The sequence below is a fragment of the Numida meleagris genome, chromosome 5 (genome assembly GCF_002078875.1).
Source record: "Numida meleagris isolate 19003 breed g44 Domestic line chromosome 5, NumMel1.0, whole genome shotgun sequence".
In the NCBI taxonomy this organism is placed as follows: Eukaryota; Metazoa; Chordata; class Aves; order Galliformes; family Numididae; genus Numida; species Numida meleagris.
Window position 1 is genome coordinate 16,243,953 of NC_034413.1, and position 21,563 is coordinate 16,265,515.

Consider the following 21,563-nt stretch of genomic DNA (forward strand, 5'->3'; position numbering starts at 1 on the left):
AGGAAAGAAATACCATGGGTTTAGCTTGTTCACTGCAAGGCAGATTGTTTGATTCCTCTTCTTCTGGGTTTTTAGCATAACCACTTACGAGTTCCTTGAAAATTTCAAGGCGTTTTTCAGAATTTTCTTCAAGTCGTTCTCGTTCATGGGAAAGGCATTCTCTGTAGTACAAAAGAAAAAAGATAAGTCAGCTAAAAGCTAGCCAATCTGAGCTACTAAGTTATTAGTATAGCTTCTTGTAAACAAAGATGTTTCTCTATTTTGGCACCACAGAATAATACACAGAATATTACCGCTACACTAACATAGAAATTTATTTCCCCACTCCCTGAGATTTGCTGGAGGTGAGGTAGAGCAGCAGCAGATGACAACAGATGTAAATGTTTACTAGAAGCATTTTTTTCTGAACTCCTCAAGCCAGAATACTTCTGTTTTTCACTAAGAGTAGTAACTAAAAATAAAGTTACCCACCTCTCCTCAGCACCCAAATCAAAGCCTTTCCCACACTGTACTTTTCCTAAAATCACAGTTCAAATAGCCTCTGTTAAGAAATCAGTTTCTAAGTAAGAGTAAAAGAGCAAGCCCAGCAGAATAGTAGACTATTATTTCCTGAAATCCAACTCTCGGCCACAAGCGAATTTACTCATCTTTCTTTTTCAACCAATAATTTTAAGACCACTTAAAGCAAACCTACTTGAATTCCATTTCCCGCTCAGCAAAATATTGGGTAAATTCTTGTGTCACTTCTTCACGAATTTTTAGTTCCAGTAGTAACTTATCCTTCTTCTCAGCAATAAGTTTGTTCTTCAAGTCTTCCACAAGATTCAGCAGGGCCTAGGGTAACATTAGTATTAAGTTTTTCATAAAGCAATGGTTCCCCTAGAAACGAATTTTCTCGTTTCACTCTATTTGAAAAAGATCTTCCACTTCTTTTATTAATTATTCATAAACAGGAGCATTCACAATTAGATTGAAGTATTTATTTGGCTCTAGCACAACAGTTTACAAGTCTGCACAGAGAAGTCATTTGCCAAGAGTTTCAAAGCATTTCAATTTATATAGGATTGAGCTCTTGTTTTGCAGATGCCCTTTTTTTTTTGGGGGGGGGGAGGGGGGGTAATATTAATAATATTAATTTAATGTTACCAAAATATTCTCTAATCTCCTGTTTCTGCCTCTTTGCCCTATCTAGAAGTAACTTCTTTTAAAAGAAGCATTGTCCTAAAATAGACTAAAATATCTGTTGCTTAGAAAATGTTTTTCTTCACAAAATATAAGGGAGAAGTTTTCTGTATTGCTAAAAAAACACATGTAATCCTTGCTATGTACGGACCACAGATTACCAAAAATAGATAAAAACAAGTCTGCACATCTCATTGCTCAGTTAGCATTTAGACACATTTCACACAGCTTTCTGACACTAGACAATAAGTCAGAGTCATTCCACTTACTTCTTAGCACTGAATTTATGGAGAAAGAGGGTGGTCAGAAGGAATAGGAGAGAGATGAAGGAAAAGAAGAATGTTGCTTTAAGCCTCAATTATACATTAATTTTTAAAGCAGTCCCGCCACTTACTGTACATTCTTCTTTTCCTACAAGGACTTTATTTTCATCATATTTCAGCATTGTTTCTTCTCCTGACATATTATCTTCTTCCATCTCAACATCATCATCATCTTCAATTACATCTTCTAGGGTTTGGTCCCATAGAAAACCAGTGCTTCTCTCTGGGATGGTCATTTTAGCGCAACAAAGTGTTGATGACCCACTTGCTGATTTCTGGCCAAATGATTGATCATGAGGAGGAACAGATGCATCTGTAACTATAACCTACACAGGAAATAGAAGAAGAAAGCCATCAGTATTCCTTAAACCTTTACTAGCACTTCCAAGAGGGACCTGCTGTGATTTCCTATAGCTCTCCCGAGCTTAGTACTCCCTTGGTCTATGCTTTGTTTGCTCACTACTTAAACCAGTTTTCAAGAAAGCACAAAGGACTTACTTCAGACTCCAATCCTACTTTTAATCTCAAGAGTTTCACTAGCCAAACAACGGACCAGAATTCCCACTTCACACAGCAACAGATTTCTGCTTTTCCTATATTTTGAGTTTCCAGTTGCATTAGATGCAATTGAATATCATCTTTTTAGTTCTTTGTCTTGCACAACCACATCACTCTCACAGGCTGCTCCTTCTAGTCTCACACTTCACCTCCTTAGATAAGGCCACAATCCAAGGGCACACATCCATCAATCATCTTTTGAACACAAACTCCCAACATTTCAAAGACTTCCATAAAGGCTGTAGCATTGATCTGACAGTTTACTCTAACTTCTTCAGTGTTATATCATGGCACTTATTCCTGCCCATTCTGCTTAACTTCCACTTTCCCATTGAAGCCTCATGGCCATAACACAGCCTTTTAAACATTTTGCTGCTCCATTTATTTTGTCAGTACTTGAACAATATTCAAAATTGTGATAGTAATAGCATATGGGGTAGCTGGATTTGCTTTCCTAGATGGGATCATATTTTGAGCGGAGGGAAAGATTAAGTAAAGAGTGGAGAATTTCCTCCAAATATAATAAGCTGCTTCTTGTTAGGCTGAATACTTCTGAGAATCTTATTCACTTATTCCTAAGAAGATGCTTCCGCCCTCACACCCCAAAGAAAAAGAATGCCCCCAGTAGAGATTTTTAGAAACCATTGCAGGAAAATAAAGCCTGACTAAAAGACTAAATCAGAAAATTTGATTGCTATATGGAGACAAAAACCCAGATTCATATTATATAACTAGATTCGTATTCTTAGAAGTGAGAGAATTTCTTCTTTAAATACAAATCATAAGCACTGATCAACAAAATACACAACTCACTTTTTGTGCAATAGCTGAGAACCTTAGCACATTGAGTGTTTCATCACAGGCTGAAGTGCACTGGCTTATGTTTACTATCATGTGTATCTTCCCTTTTCCACTGAAGAATCCTTGAAGAAAGTGTGTTAACTTACTTTCACGAAATGGTATGTGCTGCTGCACCCTTTGAAGACAAAAACCAAAACAAATCCCATGACCAGAAGTTAATGACTTTGATTCAATGTAAGAGCTACCCAAGTGGAAAACAACACATTAGTAACAGCAGTAGTCTTTAAAACATTTTGAGATGTGTTTGTTTTTTGTTTTTTAATTTTTATTTTTTGCTACTCAGCAGATAGGTTGTATGGCTGTTTCAGCTACTACATAGCCATTATCTTCTCAGACACCCCATGAGAACATTTAAAACAAAATGCGCATTCAACATTTAGCCTAAGATAGGTCACGTAGCCTCATGCCACCTTAAATCATCTCTCACCTTTCTCTTTTCCTTACCACATTCATGAAAACAATGTACCTACTTCTGAGAAAGCAGTATCCAACAAAATCAGAGATACCTCTCACTCAGTATCTTGTCACTGGGAATGGGCAATAGTAAATACTTTGGCAATAAAAAAGTGCATACTTATCAGAACATCTCCGGTATTTCCTAAACCAAAATTATGCCACTGAATTGAACAGCTGGTGATGTTTTTGAATGCATATAGAGAATTATGAGAGAATTCCTAAAGCATGATTAAACACAGTGTTCTCTGAAGAGGTTGCCCACATTCTGGACTCTTTACAGATACTGAATTGTGTGAATAATGTTAGAAAACTTCAGATAGTTATACTCCTGTCACAATACACATGACCCATAAGCAGTTTTACTGCAGGAGTGGTAAACAAGAATCATTTTAAGAAAATTACTATAAAAGTAATCTATCAATATTTTAAGAGATTATACTTCAGTATATTTCTTCTATATTGTTAAAATTTCAAGTTATCAGGACCAGAAAATAAAACAGTTCTGAATATAGCAAAGCTCTTCAAGAATCAGCTAATTTTAATGCATCCTTCCTATCTAGAAAGGACAGAAAGAGAATAAACCACTAGCAAGGCCTATTTTCATCTTATATTAAGCATAACAGAATTTGAATAGTCTATCAAGCACAGTGTTACGGCACAAGTGAATTTGTTAAAGCACATGATGGCATTTCACAAACAGACAGAACTCATTTAATCTCTTGGACAGAAAGACATCTTCAAATAAGAATCTGCAGAGAAAGCTGTTCCTGAGCAGTTATATCTCGATGTGACTATAAATAAATAGTACATTTGTTTAAAATACAGAAAGTTCTGTCTGCACCCATTTAGAGCCCAACCTCAGGCATAAGTAGCAGGTAAGCTTTTTTCTGTCTGCATTTTGTTAGCTAGATCAGAAAGAACGATAAAGTTATATCAACATTCAGAAAAAAATCCGACCATTTTTTATCAGTTAGGACAAAGCACAGCAATATCCCTGAGGAAAACTGTTACAGCAGAATTAAATAGCAAATGGAATTAATTAACAAAGGAGGAAAAACAGGTTGAACATTTTACTAACTTACAGTGAAAACAGTGAAAAGAAATTTTATAACCTATCCCAGGATTTGTATGATAAGGCGAGGCCAAAAAAAAAACCGTTAAGTTGCTTATGTCTACAATAACACGTTCAAAGATTTAGAACTTCAATGGTTTAATTTAAAAACAAAGCATGCAAGTTTATAGACCACTTTGTTAGATCAACAAGACTTCACACAATGGGAGAAGACTGTAGATATTTTTCACTCATAACTTAGTTTTGAACTCTGTATTTTAAACAATAGCTTAAATGTTGTATGCAATATCTGAAATCTACAACTCATTTACAATTTGTACAAGGACTTACTTTGACTGCTGGCTGATCTTGAGTGCATTTATACACTTGCTTAGAGTCAGGAGAGATGTATTTATATTTCCACTCTCTTTCAATCTATCACCTTCATTGCGTGTCTTGGTGTATCTTTCTGAACCAGCAAGATCACACAGTGATAACCTGGAGGCAGATAAGGAAAATTAAGTCTTCTTGCCTTGGAATGTGCTCTAATTATTTACCATTTCCAACACAATCACTCTTCCTAAAGAAAGAATTTCTTGAACTCTTCCATCCTTTTTAATGTTGCTTCCCCAGTGAAGTTGCATGCTACTTCCTGCCAAACTCCTCTCCAAAAAAGCTTTCTCTTTCCTCCATACTGTTCCTTCTGAGGACTTACATTAGTTCAGAAGTTGAATGGAGCAGGACAGAGGAACATTGTGCTGAGCAGAGGGTACAAGATATAGAACAGCACTGCAACTTGATGGTTTAGTACTGTATGAGGACAGGAAATGGGGAACAACTACTCATACAGGAGGCTCTATCAGGGAACATTGTGAATGTAGTCTAATATCAATACACCAACACTGAAAATAACAGACAATTTCATCCCAAAAGAAGATGGCCACTCTGCTCTGAACTTACTCATTGACTCGTGTCACTCGTGGTATTTCGAAGTCTTCAATTTTTAGTACCTTAACTGTAAATACACTGTGACTAAAAGGAGAAATTTAAAAATCAGTAAGGAGAATCAAGATCAACATCTAGAAATACATATATATTTTTAAATCTGCAATATCTGTTTAAAACACTGTTGGATCTATTCAAGATTCAGTTAGCTTAATTATTCTTCTAGATGCATTAAACTTTTTAAAGAGACATTTATATTGTACTTATTTTGCTTCCCCCCCCCCTCAGTATTTAGATGGAAGAAGGCTTAGTTATTTTGCTGAAAGGAGAGTATTTGATAAAACACTTAGCTTTTGTACATGTTTATCTGCTTGAAGGACTAATCCTTCGAGTTTAAAGCACTGGAACCACATACTGCCAGAGTATGTCAAATGGAAGCCTAGATATCAATCATTTTTAAAGCCTTCTCCTCTACAAAAGCCACAGGCAATATTTTAATTTATCCCTCTTCCCCACACTATCTTACACCCAGTGTTACTCAAAATTTCTCACCTTCTGCTGGAGCAAGTATTTAGTTTTGTGCTTGCAAAACTCTGGTGTTTCAGTCCCAGTTTAAAAAGTCTAAAAGCTTCTTTAGAATTAGAAACCTGAACCCATTGCAGACCTTTAAGAAAAAGGAAAAGTGATTTTGTAAGCTTCATTAGGAAAAGGGAAAGTGAGCAGGAAATAACATATACAAACAAAGAATAATAATCTTAGTCAAGACAATAAAATATTTTACTATGTCTGTTTCAGACATATTATAAGCTGATGACAGATTAGATTAAGACTCCTCCTCCCATGGACAAGGGCAAGGTATAGTATATCACAACATTTTATCTTACCAGCATACTATAGTATGCTCCATCCAAAATAAGCAAGCAGCCTTAGTACTGAAAGGACAAAAGGTAAATTCTTAAACTACATAAGCGCTAAGTTTGTATTCAATCTGATCAGGTTTTTTTTTTGTTTCAGATTTTAGTTTTGATGTGGGGAAAAAAACAAAAAAAACAGGTTATCTGGATAACTTTCAGGACCATCTACTTCACTGAAAAATATCAGTGAAAAGTTTTGCCTGCATTATAATGGCTGTATTTTACCCTGGTACATACTAGAGTCAATATTTACAATCATCCTAACAGAATTTATAATATGAACACTACACAGGGCATGAAAATTGTACTAGCAAATACACCAGCTGTGACCAAGAAAAAAAAAAATCATTAAGTGGCTTTCTTCAGTAACAACAACAACCTTATCCTTCCAAGCTTCATAAATAAAAGATTATACCAAAGCACAGTGCAAAGCAGACTATTTCTTACTTCACATATTTTCCAGCATTTGAAGAAATGGAGGAGTTTGGCCTATTGCCCAATTCAGCTGTTTGAATTTTCAGCCTCACGTGTGGAAGATAAAAGCAGTATGCCAAATACCAACAAAAAAAGCCTTAATCTAGAATCGGTGTCTCAATTGCTAGAAGAACTTTGAACAAATCAAACAAGTTTCAAACTGTTTTATTCCCCCAGGACCTGTATTGAACATTTAATTGTAATTTTGATTTCTGATGCCACACCCAAAAAAGCACTAATAAGAGTACAAGCTTTACTATTATAAAGTACTGTAAAATGCAGTCTGTAGCTAGCCTGTATTCATTCAAGTTTCTTTCTCCACAGAAAATAATAAAACAACAAACGAAAAAACCCACAATCGACAGCCAAAAAAACTCCACCAACTGTCGAGCCAATTAAAACCATGGGTAAGGACTTCTAAGCTTTTCTCTTGTAAAATGGAGAAGAATAATAAGTTTGTAATTTGTTTTTAATGGCTCTCATTTTCAGGAAATATGAAGGCAGTAGAGTGCACACAGGCTTTAGTTGCAAATAACAGAAATAAAGAGAATACTGTTGAAGTTGCAGATACATGCATGTAGATTGTTGCCTTTGTACTCAAGCAGACATTTCTAGTGCTACTGTGAACACATTTAAGAGTTTTCTATCTAGGAAGAAACGTAATTACAGAAATAACACTTTTCCATGACAAGCTTGACAGTTTACAAAGCATTCTAGTTACCTTTTACATAAGAATATCCCTTGATGTCTTGAGCAAGGCGAAGTGTCTTTCTTTTCTTGTCATTTGACATAGGAACCAGTAAATCATAAAAACATTCATTGTAAATCTCAAAAAATGAAACCCAAACAGAAAACTTAAAGCAATTATCTATAGGTAATCTGCTAGATTGTTCTGATCCTTTTAAGAGATTTTCCACACCTGCAAAGTAGAAAATATCACAAGTCAATGTAGAGCCAGTAAAATTAATTGCATCTAAAAATAAGTAAAAAACTAAGATTACAGCAGCCTTGTTAAAGAAAACTTTTCCCAGACAAGAGCCCACTGAGATCCCCCACCTCCCATACACATGGTAAGTATCTGGAAGTCATATCCTTACCCTACTAATTTGCAAAGACAGACCTGCTCTGGAAGTGAAAAAGCACATTCCAAAACCTAATCTAATATGTATAGTTGGGTTAGAAATATTCTAAACTATTCCAGCTACTTACAACATAGAGAAACAAGCTGGTAAGTATGTTTCATTCTGACTTCTTAGGCAAACTTAGTATTTAGGTAGTTTTTAGATGCTCTAAAAGCCTGTCAGAATAACACCAGGGATCTTATCACAAGCAGTACTCCTTTTCTTCATTTTAGTTTCACCTCATAATAACAGATTATGATAGATGTCCAAGTAGTCTCCTAACCATTTTATCCTTGTGTTTTCTGCCCATATGTCTTGCTCATTATTCAATTTAGTCACAAATAAAAGCCAAATAGTCCTTTTACTGTTAACATAAGCCAAAAGTCAGTTGTTGACCTTACGGAAGCTTTTTTAATTGCTTCTGTTCAATATAAAACATACCCTTAGAATCAACTGGTGCTTTGCCGTTTGTCAAAATAGCACTGTCTACCTACAAAAGAAAACAGAGACTTTAGGATTTATTGTTGAAGTACAGCACCAATACACAATCAGTTACTTTTTATTTATTTATTTTTCAAAAAAAAGAGCTCTATAGTCCTACCAGAAAGTGATACAGCATAATTTTAATATGCTGTCAAAAATCCTGGGTATACATTATGACTGGTTCAATGCACTTGTACACTCCTGCTTTAAGTGTTGTTTTTACCTTACTATTCATTCCTGACAACTCCTGTACTATAAGATCTGATGTATTTCAGCTTCCCGATATAGGAAAATAATAATAATAATAATAGGGGGAGAATCTCAAACAGGAGAAGAGTTATTAACAGGATGATTTTCAATAGCCCAGTTGTAATTTGCATATTACTCTTGACTTCATGAAACTAGGACTCCTGAAACTTTTTTCTTATTGGTGTTTTCTTAATTCAGGACTTCCATATCACATGGCTTATTAGGTCAAGTCTCAGAAACAGAAGTTAAGGTAGAATACTTGTTCACTTAATGTAGATAAGCAGCTTATTGTTTCTTAATGCAGGCTGTCGAAGTGTTACACAATTGAAATTAAGTCTACATTATGTAAATAGAAGATTTTCTTTGTCTAAACTCCTTAAAAAAAAAAAAAAGATTCTCAGCATCTAGAACTTATGATGTTCATACACATATACTCAGTTCCCAGTTTTCAGGTTGTTATTTATTTTTTTAAAGCACAAAAGTAGAATGAAGTGCTCATCTACCAAAGAGAAGAAGAGAAGTCTCGCCTACCAGAAACAGCATGCTTAAGAAATAAAGTTTTAACCTAGAAGTTTTCATCTACAAAACACTCACCCAGATCTGGCTTTGCATGGGCAGCAAAGCTTGCAGCCACTCAGTTTATAAGGTCAAGTATTTTACCTATGAACATGGTTCTTGAAACTAGAGGAGGCACCTATATCACATGACCAGATCTCACTCTCTATTAGAGAGTTAAGATCAGCATATAGCTGTTCACTCTATTTTCTTTCTATATCCTCACTAAACCCAGAACAGTCTTACACACCTTTGTTCATATACATGTAGAAGACAGGTGTCATTTTTCCCCTGAAATACTTAAAAAGATTGTTGAAGCTAAACTTAACACATGCCCTTGCTCTTAAAGTTATTCTTAAATAATTTTACTGCCACCTACCTTTCACACAGTGGAATTCCACACTTAACTAACTCAGCAGTAAGATCAAGGTAACTGCACAAAGATCAAGGATACTGCACAACTAGAATACCCCAGTATGACATAGCACGCCACTAAGAAGATGCTTCATTTTTTTTTTTGGCAGGAACAGAAAGCATGTGAAACTTCATCTAGTTTGAATTTCTAGAATCGACCTTTTTTTTTTTTTTGGTAATACTCCATCCATTCTGAATTTTAGACACCAGTAAGTTTTTGGCTTATATAAGACAACTGGACTAGACAGTTTTAGAACTCCAGACAACTTACAAAACTGATGCATACGTTTGGACTGCTCAGCAATTACTGACAGTGATCAGTCAATTCAAAAATAAAGTCTACTAGAAACTATTTTGTTTCAAACCTTTAGAACTCCACTGGTTTTATGCCTCCTCTGTTTCAGAATTTTGGGGTTTCTTTAAGTATAGTATGCTCAACTGAAAGAAAGGAATATCCTGAAAAGCATGAATTTCTTCTAAGTATCCTGCAAGGTGGTAATCTTTTCTTTTTCTACAGAATTACTTGTGTCCTGACAAATGGAGGAACTATTTGTATTCAGCCCTTATTAAGAACCAGTGACCCCAAAGGATAAGCTATTAAGTACTCAAGTTATAGGATGTAGGCTCTAAGGCTTTTTCTGTCAACCACTGAGCCACAAGACAAATTCACGGGTGACCAGGACGCATTAGCTCTATTGCTCCCTTTCCTAGTAATATGAAGAACCGCCCAATAATGAAAGACAACTATGTGTAAATACAGAAGCCTCTTCACATTAAAGAATGGACAGGATAACATTGAACTAGCTCAAGATGCACGTACTCATCATTTCTTTAAGTAATCTCCTACCTCTTTTGTTAGACGCAGCAATGAATTTTTAAGAGCAGTCTCTTCTCTCACTTGTTCTTTAGTCAGCTTCATGTAATCTCTCCACCGAATAGGTTTCAGATCCATTTTTGTGTATAGCTTTCCTCCAATAGTTTTAAACAACATATCCATTGTCCTTGGCAAAATACCAACATTATCTTCTGTCCCTGTAAGCAGTACACAAAAGAAAGACCCCAGTTACTGCTGTGATCCAGATATAAACAGAAATGAAGACGAAGATAAGAGATTCTAATCTCAAGGCACACATGAAGAATTTAGAGGCCAGTTACAGTCTGAAGCAATGTTTGCAGAGCTGCTAGACTGTTTTTGAAGGATACTGGCTTTAAGCAACACCTTATGTCCCATTCATTAGACACTACAGGGCATAACTTTAAAACTGCCAGGATATTCTGTATAAGCTTAGCCTTAAGAGAAGGGAAAAAACTCACAATAAAATCCCAGATTTAACAGAATTGCAATTTTTCAGCTGTGTTTTCCTGGCTTCCCCAACTCTCTGAAATAATCCTGAAATACAACCAGTGAGTTACGTCTCTGCTACAATGTTGCACTAATCCCACAAACCTTATATCTAGAAGGCCTGTAAAAATTGTTAAAGTAACTCAACTCCTTTCCCTGTTGCCTTTTCTTTGAGCGCATGTCTCCATGTCTTGCCTACTCTACACCTTAATTTTTTCATTTTCACAAAACACCACGTACACTTAAGTATTTGGAAAGTCAGTCATGAACACAAGTGAGGACAATACACCAAAGAAGTTACATAATGCTGTACAGAAGAGGTACAGAAAGATAACTTTGAAGATACCACCCTGCCGCTTCTTAATAGTCAAGTCCTAAAAATGTATTACTATGATAAAGTTCTCAACTCTGAAATCACATTTAGAACTCCTGGAAATACATATTAACAGAACAATACATAACAGAAATAGGGGAATTAGTTTCCTTGTGAACCCAATCATCTTATTTGTTAAGACAGTTTTAAACATAAGAAATGACTGCTTCCAGACAGAAAGGATGTTGAGCTTCAATAGTACAGAAATAATACATCAAGAAACACAATCTTCTATTATGTTGTTATTACTGAACTAAGAAATTTGAAAAAAGATTGAAAAACTTTTATCAAACGTTTCAAAGTGTTTAATCTCTGCCTATGATAAATCAAACTATCTCAGACATACTTTCTTCAAATAAAGAACAGCATTTAAGATGCATACCTTTATAACAGTAACCAAAACCAAAGTTACTTTAATGTAGAGTGACTTACACACTTCTCACATACTGATATATAGATCATGTATCCTCACAACTTTCTTTCTCCCCTGAGATTTGGAGTACTTGGACAAGAAAGTCATACACATCTGTCTGAAATTACCACTGTCTTAGAAAGGAACATCACCGCATGTAAATGCAAATTTTGGTAGTGATTGTAGTTGTCAGTTTAGTAATATTTGTTATGGAAGAAGACTTTTCAAGACTTACTCAAAAGAAGGCAATGTACAAGGCCTATTGAGTCACTAGGTAAGAAGTTATAACATCTCTCTCTTCCAGAAGAAATCCTCGCTTTAAGAAATGAAGAAAATTAATTCAAGGAAAAAGCATTTCTACTTGTACCTTGGAATGTGTAGGTTTTCCCAGCATTTGTAATGCCATACGTAAAAACGAGGCGGTTATACCCTTCTAAGAAATCTTGCACTGGTTGCTTCATAGCTCCTTCAAAGAATTCTTCTTGAGTTGTTTCAGGTCCAAACACCTGAGCATTACCAAGAACCTAGTTAATATCTTTATTTTGTTGAAGCAATCCTTAGATACTTCTAATGAGTCAGATACATGTTTATAATTTTAAAGACTACTGATAATTAATATAAAACAAATTTTTCTTAAGTAATAGAAGTAACTTTTTCCACACATAGCTTAAAAGCATTTAAAGATAATTCATTTACTCGTGAAAAGGTGAACTTCTGCATCATCTGTCCTGCAGTTTTTTCACTCAGTTGACTCAAGGAGCTTTTAGGGGGTTTCAGTATAACGCTTGTCGAGTCCTCAAGTGAAATGCACCCCTATTAAAAGGAAGCACAAGTAATGCAGGCACAAAAAAAGTATTAAAAAGCCATCTTACGGGAAAAAAACATATACTTTAAGGGCTGGTTTTTTGTTGTTTGTTTTTTAAGATTAAATAAATGTCATACCTGTGATTCATTTTCTCTTTCCAGTGCTGTAAATGGCTTAACACGCAGGCAAACTTGTATGTGTCCTCTAGGCTCCAAACTAGACCTCTTAATTTAAGAGAGTTGGAAATTAGAAATTTGACTAGATTATTTGTTTGATGATTAGCACATTAAAACAGCATTATTTTCATCAACCTATTGTAACAGACTCATTTGATGACATGGGAAGCAAGAGTACTTCACTAGCTGTTTTCACAAGTGCTTCGGCCCCTGCTAAACTTTGTTTCAAAACAAACAATACTGCAGTACATACATACAAGGCATTCAGGCCAACTGTAAACAAAAATATTCAATGATTATGCTTCTCTGAAATGGCATTAGCTTCATTCACTAATACTGATGAACCTAATAAGGTATCAAAGCAACACCACACATTTTGGTCTAGACTACGCACAGTCTAAAAACATAGTAAAGATGATTTTTATCTACTTGGTAAGATTCTAATGCTTCTTATCAAGAAAAGAATGAAGTTTATTTTAAAAAAAGCTTTAATATTAAAATTAATTGGATTTCTTACCCGGCTCGTGTCTGAGCTTGAAGAAGCTGAAAAAAACTCATCAGAGAGATCTGTTTTAATATCTTCCACACTTACTAGTCCTGTTCTTTCAGGTGGCTCAACGCTAGCAACATAGGATGGTCTGACAAATTTATCTTTGTCTGAATTCGGATCCATTCTGCAAGATAATTAAAAAATAATAATTCTTCGCTCTTTCAACACATGATGTAGAGTTTCTAAATTCTGTTAGATAATTTGAGACTAACTGATATCCGCAGTTTGTTTTGTGTGCATGTATTGACTTTTGTTTCCCCTTCCTTTTCTGTTCTATTCAACTTTCTTTACCTCAAAACCACAAGTTTAACCTTTTTTCTATTCTCTCCTCCATCTCACTACAAGGAGCAAACTAACAGCTGCGTGGTGCCTAGTTGCCTGTCAGACTAAATCACAACACAACTGCTCATCACAAAAAAGCCTTTTGCATGTAGCACAGCCTTGCTAGAGCCATGATGCCTGATGGAAATAGTTACAGATATCATTTAATAAAAGCAGTCTTGCTCCACATAACAGCAAAATGAGATGACGGGGAAGGTTACAGTGCCCATTTAGAATAAAAGCTTTTTAAAAAACCACAATACAATGGCTTATCTCTATAGCACCTAATAAATAGTTGGTATTATAAAAAATAACCCAAAGCAGTTTAACACAAGACAGAACTCAGAGACATTGTGAAGTCAAATAGGTAGTTTTGGCTATTTAGAGCACAGCGTAAAAATCAGTAAACCTCATGCCAGACTACAACTGTTGGTTTTTAAATCCATAAATTACTTTTATGTATCTCAGTCTTAGCAGTGAATCTGCTATAGAAAAGGAAAGTGTAATTGACTCAGTGTCACAGATAGCAGAAAAATAAAACACGAAAATAATCTTTAGGAAGTACATTTTACTTAAAAACACAGCATATTTTGTTTGGACTTTATTCTCCTGTTGCTTCTTCCTGTGATATTACAGTTGCGATTTGTGCAGTTTTTACTCGCACATTAAAATAGCTCGTCAGGATATTACTCATATATCATGGCAAAAAGCGCTCTAACACTTAGATGCTACCTGGCTTCCTACAGCTTTGACAGCAATTCGGCTGTCTTATAATACTATATTCCCATGCTTTTGCTTCTGCAGCGCACATACACAGTGTCTGTAAGTACTAATAAGGAATATACATTTTTTGTTAAATTTCAACTGTTAAAGCAACTGACAGGAGCAGCGGTGGTTCAAAGCCCCTTCTCTTGGTGACAGCATTGCCCATCATGCAGTCACATTTTTGACCTCTGCGAGTGTCACAAAAAAACGGGATGTACTGACACACAGCTCAGCCTTCCTACCTGACCTGCAAAACGCAGATACGGCGTTTGACAAGGCTAGACAGACATCGCTTAAAGTTACAGAGAAGAGATGAAGCGTTTTCTTTCCTCTAGCCTACAGCTTTCAAGCACGACAGGCAGCTGTTAAAAACAGGGAAAAGCTTGGCCTGAAATATGTCAGAGCTTGAGCGCTGACCTGCTGGAAAGCAACGGACCCACGCTGATGCGCCCTGCAGGTCACTAGGCAACCACAAACCGCCGACGCCTCCGAAGGAACCGCACCTCACACACCCGCCGCCTTACTTACTTTCAGCAAACGCCGCTTGTCAAGCGTCATTTATCAGGATCCTGCTCTCGCGTTGTAATTTCTGACTTGAGAAGCAGAAGGCAAACGCTACGCCGCACGCAGAGCTGGAATCGCAGCCCTACACGTGAGAGTGCGCTCAGACCGGTAACGCTCCCAACGGGAGATGCCGACCGCCCACCTGCCCCCGTCGGGGCGGACAGAGCTGCGGTCACCTCGGATGCCCCGAGGTGAAGATGTTACAGATACCGTTCCGGAGGGACCGCTCTCCTCACGGCCTGCCCGCCCCTGTTGAGCCTCGAGGGGCCGCCTGAGAGGGCAGAGGCAGCTTAAGAGGGCAGGGACCGCCTGCAGGGGCAAGGGAAACCCTCAGCCCCACCCCCCCGGGCGGCTCTTCACCCGCCATCAGGACCTTCGTGGGACGGGGAGGTCAGGAGACCACGGCACCCCGTCGGGAAGATCGCCACAACCTCTCGCCTCAGCCCCGCAGCCCACAGAGACCGCCCGTGCCCGTGCCCGTGCCCACGCCACCCAGCTCAGCCGCACCCGCCGGACCCGTGCCGAGCGCCCCCCTGCGCCGCCCACCTGCGCGCACCACCGCGGCCGTCCGAAAAGCACGCCCGGTACGGCCGCGGATTCTTTTCAAATCCGGCCAATGGCAGCGCTCGGCTCCGCGACGCATTCTGGGGCCGAGCAAGGATTGGTCGTCGGTGATGACGTAACAGTGGCGAAATGCACGACGGGAGATGTAGTCTGGGGGACCGTGGGTCGGGTAGGCCGCGCCTCCTAACAGCGGCCCGGCTCCGAGATGGGGGTGGGCTGCGAGGGCGCTGGTGGAGACTTCTCTGTCACACGCGCGCGGAGCGCCCGGGGGCAGCGGGACTCCCGCTGCACGGTACAGCGCGCCTCGGGGCCTGCCCCACCGCCTCCCTCACCGCGCGTCCCCGGGCCTGGCAGGAGGATGTCTGTGAGTCCGCGCTGGTCGATACTCGGGTGATTGCGGTGCTGCTGGCACTACGGGTCGGAAGGACCCTGAGGCGCGCTGTGGTGCGTCGGTGGGGCGTGCAGGAGGGCTGATCGCTGCCTGCAGGGAGCCCGGGGGCCGACGTGCTCCGCTTGGGAAACTCCTGGCCCCGGCTCAGGCTCGGCTCTTCCTCACCGCGCGTGCAGCGCTGAGGCAGCTGTGGGAAATGCGTTCTGTGTTCAGAACCTCCGCCAGGTGGAAATTATTGTTTGGGACTACTTTATTTGGCTTTATTTTCAAACCAGGGAATTCCAGTCGTGCCAATCAGATTATCCTGTTCCAGAACGGCAGGATATGGCAATGTGCGGGTTTTGTTAACAAAAATTGCATAAGCTTCTCTTTAGACTCAAGCACGAATCCTTTGAACTTTAATGAGAAGTGTCTGTCTGTTTTACGTTGAAATAAAAGGACAAGTATCTTGGAAGTAGTCGGTAACTATCAAACCCAAGATTTTGTTTTTCATTTGAAGAAAAGAATGCTGCACAGTGCAAGCAAGTCTGTAAAAGATAGTTCTGCGCATATCCTGCTGCTTCGACTAGGCTGTCTTAAATCCCTTCTCTCTTTAAACAGAAGTTATGTCATATCAGTAATAGATATGTACTTGATTTCAGTTTGGATGCAGGCCATGTTGCAACAGTTGCTCTGTTTTAAGAGCATAAAATTATGCAACTTTGAATTGGAAATTGTTTGCTGAACAAAACCAAAAAGCTCCTGTAGACTCTGTAAGACTTAGGTTATTTTTTAAAGTATCTTCTATCTAAGCTAATTCCAAGTTATCTTTTTTTCCTGTAAGGAGAGGACTGAGAACAGTCGTCAAAGAAAGGGAAAAATTTGCTTCTAGGGCAAACCTGAAAGTAATTTTCTTCAAGTAGCTGAGAAGGTAAACTGAAGATCTCAGAAAATTTTGCAAGATATATTCCTAGAAAGGTTGAAGACTATCTCCATTAAAAAAAAAAAAACACACACACACACACACAAAAACACCCTGCTAAGGTGGGACATAATAAAGCATACTGTACAAGCAACATTTCGGTTTTGTTTGAATACTGGATTTCTAAAACTGTTTTTATTGAAAACAGCAAACTAAAACATAATTTAACATGTGCTCTTAGCCTCATGGAAACAGTGATAAAGAAAACATTAGCTCAGCATAACCCAGCCTGCTTTGGCATGAGAGATGATGAAACTCCATCTATGTAAATACACTTCATGTCTTTCCACTAATACACTCTCCTTAAGTGGTTTTTGCAAGGATAGCCAGTTATAACAAAATGATCTGTTGCCAAATTATTAACTCGTTACATCTGAAATTTGATTATTTCTTGTAAAATTGCCTATAACTTGTGGAGCAAGGTTACCACTCCCCAAGAGGCTATGATTTTTGTAAATGACATATTAGAACTCTTCCCCTTATCCTGGGAAACACATGCTCCCTGTATTTGGGACAGGATTCAAAAGTTGTGGACTGTCTGCACATCTGAGGGAAAAGAAGATGCCGTACAAGGCAGCTTGTGTCAGTTGACTTTACTTCGCTATCAGAAGTAATTAGAGGCACAGTTAGCACTGCTGGGATTCAGCCCAGCACCCTGGGCACATCTAGCAGCAGCAAACCAGGACAGGCTTCAGCATCTCTGTAGTCAACTCGCTTTCACTGAGAGAATTAACAAAGCCACCTGTGTGTTCCCTCAGTGATTGGATCTGCTCCGCACACAGCTTTCTGGCCCTGTTGCAGGGGAGGTCTTTCTTGCAGGACTAGTCTGGAGCTCATTGGCACAGAAGTGTCCTTGCAGAAAACGGTGCGTTTCTTGAGTTATCTTCTTGGTAGGTGCTGCATGAACCCCTTTCCCTGTCATTTGCACAACTATGGAGGTATTTCTCACTGCCTTTAATGTGACTCCATATAGAGGTTCCCTCACTGCAGTCAGTGGCCTTCAGGTGACATCATGTCTAATGCACATGCAGCTCATTCTATGAACTCATGATTTTGCAGGTTGTTCATTTTCTTATTTTCCTGTAGTGCTATAGGTATGTTCTGCTTTACCATATCTTCTTTTTGGCTGGAAATCTGCACAGAGGAAAAGGGTCTGGGGGTGTTAGTTGACAGACAGCTGAATATGAGCAGACAGTGTGCCCAGGTGGCCAAGAAAGTCACTGACATCCTGGCTTATATCAGAAATAGTGTAGCCAGCAGAAGCAGGGAGGTGATTGTCCCTCTGTACTTGGCACTGGCAAGGCCACACCTCAAGTACTGCATTCAGTTTTGGGCCCCTTGCTACAAGAAAGACAGTGAGACCCTGGAGCATGTCCAGAGAAGGGCAACTGAGCTGTGAAGGGTCTGGAACACAGGTCTTATGGGGAGCAGCTGAGGGAACTGGGATTGTTCAGTCTGGAGAAGAGGAGGCTCAGGGAAGACCTTATCACTCTCCACAGCTGCCTGAAAGGAGGTGGTAGTGAGATTGGGGTCGGCCTCTTCTCTCATGTAGATAGTGATAGGACAAGAGGTAATGGCCTTCAGTTGTGCCAAGGGAAGTTCAGGTTGGATATTAGGAAACATTTCTTCTCATAAAGAGTGGTGATGCACTGGAACAGGCTGCCCAGGGAGGTGGTAGAGTCACTGTACCTGGAGGTGTTCAAGAAACGTGGAGATGTGGCACTGAGGGACGCAGTTAGTGGGCATTGTGGGAGCAAGTTGATGATTGGGCTGCATGATTTTAGTGGTCTTTTCCAACCTTAATGATTCTGTGATTCTAAGCAACGAGCTGCTTCCTCGAGTTTGCGGTTCCTGGCTTTATCCATATTGCTTTGCTGTGACTGACTTCTGATTCTTTACCTGTTTCCCACTCATTCCTTACAACATCTCAGTTTGGTTTCCTATAAAAGGTGGTCTCATGTTACCAGAGATGTTGAGACTAGCTTTAAAAGCACAAACTTGAGAGAAAAATGCTTTGGGTTCTTCAGTGTCATTTTGTATTTGAGCATGCATGTACCCAGGCTTTCCCTGGATCCATGAAGCACCGAAGCAGCAACCTGCAGCCCAGCAAGTGTCGGTGGGCTGGCCCCTGCCGATCACTTACTTGTGCAGCATGCCCTCCAGCATGCACGGGGCAAGGCAGCGCTCCTGGCCATGGGGATAACTGTTTATAAATCTTCAAAGGTTTATATGAACACCAGTGTGTGAAAAAACGTAGTCTTACTCCTTCCAAGGGAACTGAGGTGGACAGAGGTTTGAAATATATTTATTGAGATGTATTTTATTGAGCTTGCATAACTGAAGATTTAGTTCGTCTTTGGAAAGAGCGCAGTTGAGACAGAGAGCCTCTCATTATTCCGTCTGTCCCTTTTTGCTATTACTCAAACTTCTGATGAACTAAAGAGAACATTTGAACTGTAATCAACTCTTTAATCTTGTAATTAAAACAGTTTTAAAATTGATTGTTTTCTGTAATACAATAATAAAAATAGCCACTGCTTTGAAGGTTGGATCTAGCATTTTGAAATTTGAACCTTCTCCCTCTCATCAACAGGCTTAAAACGTGCGCAAAGCTGTAACTGTCTCTTGGATCATTATGCTTACCAACTGTATGAGTGTACTTGGGTTCTTAGATTATTTTGGTTTGAACAGCTCTCTCTTTAATAAGCAGATTTAACAAAGTGCTACTTCCTATACTGGCTTTCCTGTTGCTGTTTTGCCTTCTCTAGGGTCTTTCTGTAACCAGCAACAAACACCATGAGACAACTGAGGTGGCTGAGTATTTTGTTGTTTTATTGCTGAAAGGAGCTGAGGTGTTTGAACATCAGTCAGCTGATCAGGCCAAACAACACAATACCATGTTAGTCGGTGGCCTTCGTTGGAGAAAATTCTAAGAACTGTTTTCACATTAATACAAGCATTTGTCCTGTAAACATATCCGCTGTTCTGTCTGACTGGTTCATAGTCACGGAGCAAATGGTGTAGTTAGTCAGCAGGTGTTTAAAATTTATATTGTGTATATTAAAACAATTGTTTAAAATTTACAAAGTATTTTGTGCAAGTGTATTTATGTTTTCCTAATTCCAAGTTGGAGACTAGGCCTTTTGCAATACAAGATGCTAATTCTTTTCCTTGAAGACTATGTGTTACCTTGTAACCTCCTCCAGGTGGAGGAGAGGGGATTAATTCCAGATCCTGTTAGTGACATTTTATTTCTCTCCATGTGTTACTGATTCTTTTTCAATCATCCATAGAGCATTATAAATACCAACATAGGCAACTATAATTTAATTGTAAAATCTGAGGACGGACTTTCCTAAAATGAAATATATGTTTGAGTTTTATTTCAGTAGAGGTTTAAGAAGTTTTATTTGAATTCCAGGCCTCTTATGGAAATGCTTCATGGTGCAAGAAACTTGAGCTTTAATCCTTAGCATGGCTTTTTTTGAGAATACTGGTTCTTCTTACGTAGTGTTACATAAACTTTAGTCTATAAGTAGTGGTCTGATGGTCCCAGAGCCCTCAGAACAGCCCCAAAATGTGTTTCCAAAATAAGTCATCCTGTTGATTGTTACATTCTCAACCTTTGCTCTGTTATCTTACTAGAAACTTAATAAGCTCAATACACTGGAGCACAAAGACAATATGAATCCAGAGTATCTCAAAGAGAAAGATGTGAAACTGACTGAGATACCAAGATATATCCTAAGATAAATATACATATGTATGTATCCATTCCATGCAGAAGCCACAAGACTGGATGCTGCAGTGTCTCAAGGATATAAGGTGTCTCAAAAAGATGTGGTTCAAGGGCAAGAAGCTTACTGCTCATGTGAGATAGGCAAAATCCAAGGACCAGGATACAGTGTAGCCATTACAGTATTTCAGTGTGACATTACTCATCTTTCTGGCTCTGACACCCAAGGCATAGTTGCTTTTATACTTGGCAGCATCAGCTGTGTGTCCTGACCTCAGAAGCCATTGCTGTTCTCTGACATTATGTACTGTTCCTCAGAATGTCGTCAGGCTTTGGGTACTCTGTGCTTCTCCTTGAACTCTTGTGAGCACACGAGTGAAGTAGGGTAGTCACACCAGTGACCTTCAGATGTTCAATTGAGCTTCCAGGGGCGTCAGTGAGGCACTCAGAATTGCTTCAGACATATGTTAAATTGTTGTTCTGAAAGTGCGGTTATACTTCGTGGTACAGCTAAACAACATAACCACAACCCGAGTTTCCCACTGAAGTTTCCCACTTGCCTCTTAGTTTAGATATAAAAATTAAATGTTTGGTGTTAGGTAATGCTGTTATCCTAAAGCACTATAAAAAAGCAAGGAATGTACATTTATAAATCAAATTTCTTATCTAGTGACTTATCTTTAAAGTACTTGAAAATAATGGCTCTTTGGCAATAAAAAATGGCCCAAGGCATTTCCTGTTTTGGTTTGAGCTCTTTTTTACCTCCTGTTAAAAGCTTATATTTTATTAGTATTTCAGGATGGACAATGCCCATCCTATAGGAAAAAAACAGAAAGCGGGGATTTTTAATAGATGGAAAATATCTGTGCTGCATAGTAATACTTCTGAAAAGAAGAGACTGTGTTTGTGCCATGCAGTCAGACTACAGTGCACTTTGCAGTGCTGAAGAGTCACATTTGTCTTCGCTGAAAGCAGACCAGCAGATTAAAGGAGATAAAAAGTTGTGAAGTTTCAGTT

The 21,563-nt window shown here is 38.8% G+C and overlaps 2 protein-coding genes across 10 annotated transcripts in view; one reads left to right on the top strand and one right to left on the bottom strand.

Moving 5' to 3' along the window:
* Positions 1-15,543, bottom strand: part of KIF20B (kinesin family member 20B) — a 35,741-nt gene extending 20,198 nt beyond the window's left edge. For 3 of the 9 annotated variants that reach the window (XM_021398657.1, XM_021398656.1, XM_021398649.1), the window contains exons 1-16: positions 15,441-15,543; positions 14,859-14,976; positions 13,212-13,368; positions 12,656-12,742; positions 12,410-12,526; positions 12,081-12,219; positions 10,434-10,618; positions 8,327-8,375; positions 7,486-7,683; positions 5,929-6,040; positions 5,392-5,463; positions 4,783-4,929; positions 2,877-3,039; positions 1,577-1,831; positions 695-834; positions 14-161 (exon numbers count right to left, since the gene is read on the bottom strand). In XM_021398657.1, the coding sequence (XP_021254332.1) occupies positions 14-161; positions 695-834; positions 1,577-1,831; positions 2,877-3,039; positions 4,783-4,929; positions 5,392-5,463; positions 5,929-6,040; positions 7,486-7,683; positions 8,327-8,375; positions 10,434-10,618; positions 12,081-12,219; positions 12,410-12,526; positions 12,656-12,742; positions 13,212-13,367 (1,968 nt within the window). In that variant the 5' untranslated portion in view covers position 13,368; positions 14,859-14,976; positions 15,441-15,543. The other 6 variants (XM_021398652.1, XM_021398650.1, XM_021398651.1 and 3 more) reach the window with 6 other exon arrangements.
* The window catches only part of PANK1 (pantothenate kinase 1), a 43,944-nt gene continuing 38,007 nt past the window's right edge, over positions 15,627-21,563 (top strand). Inside the window, exon 1 of the mRNA XM_021398661.1 lies at positions 15,627-15,822. The gene's annotated coding sequence lies outside the window, so the exon portion shown is untranslated. The remainder of the gene's footprint in view (positions 15,823-21,563) is intronic.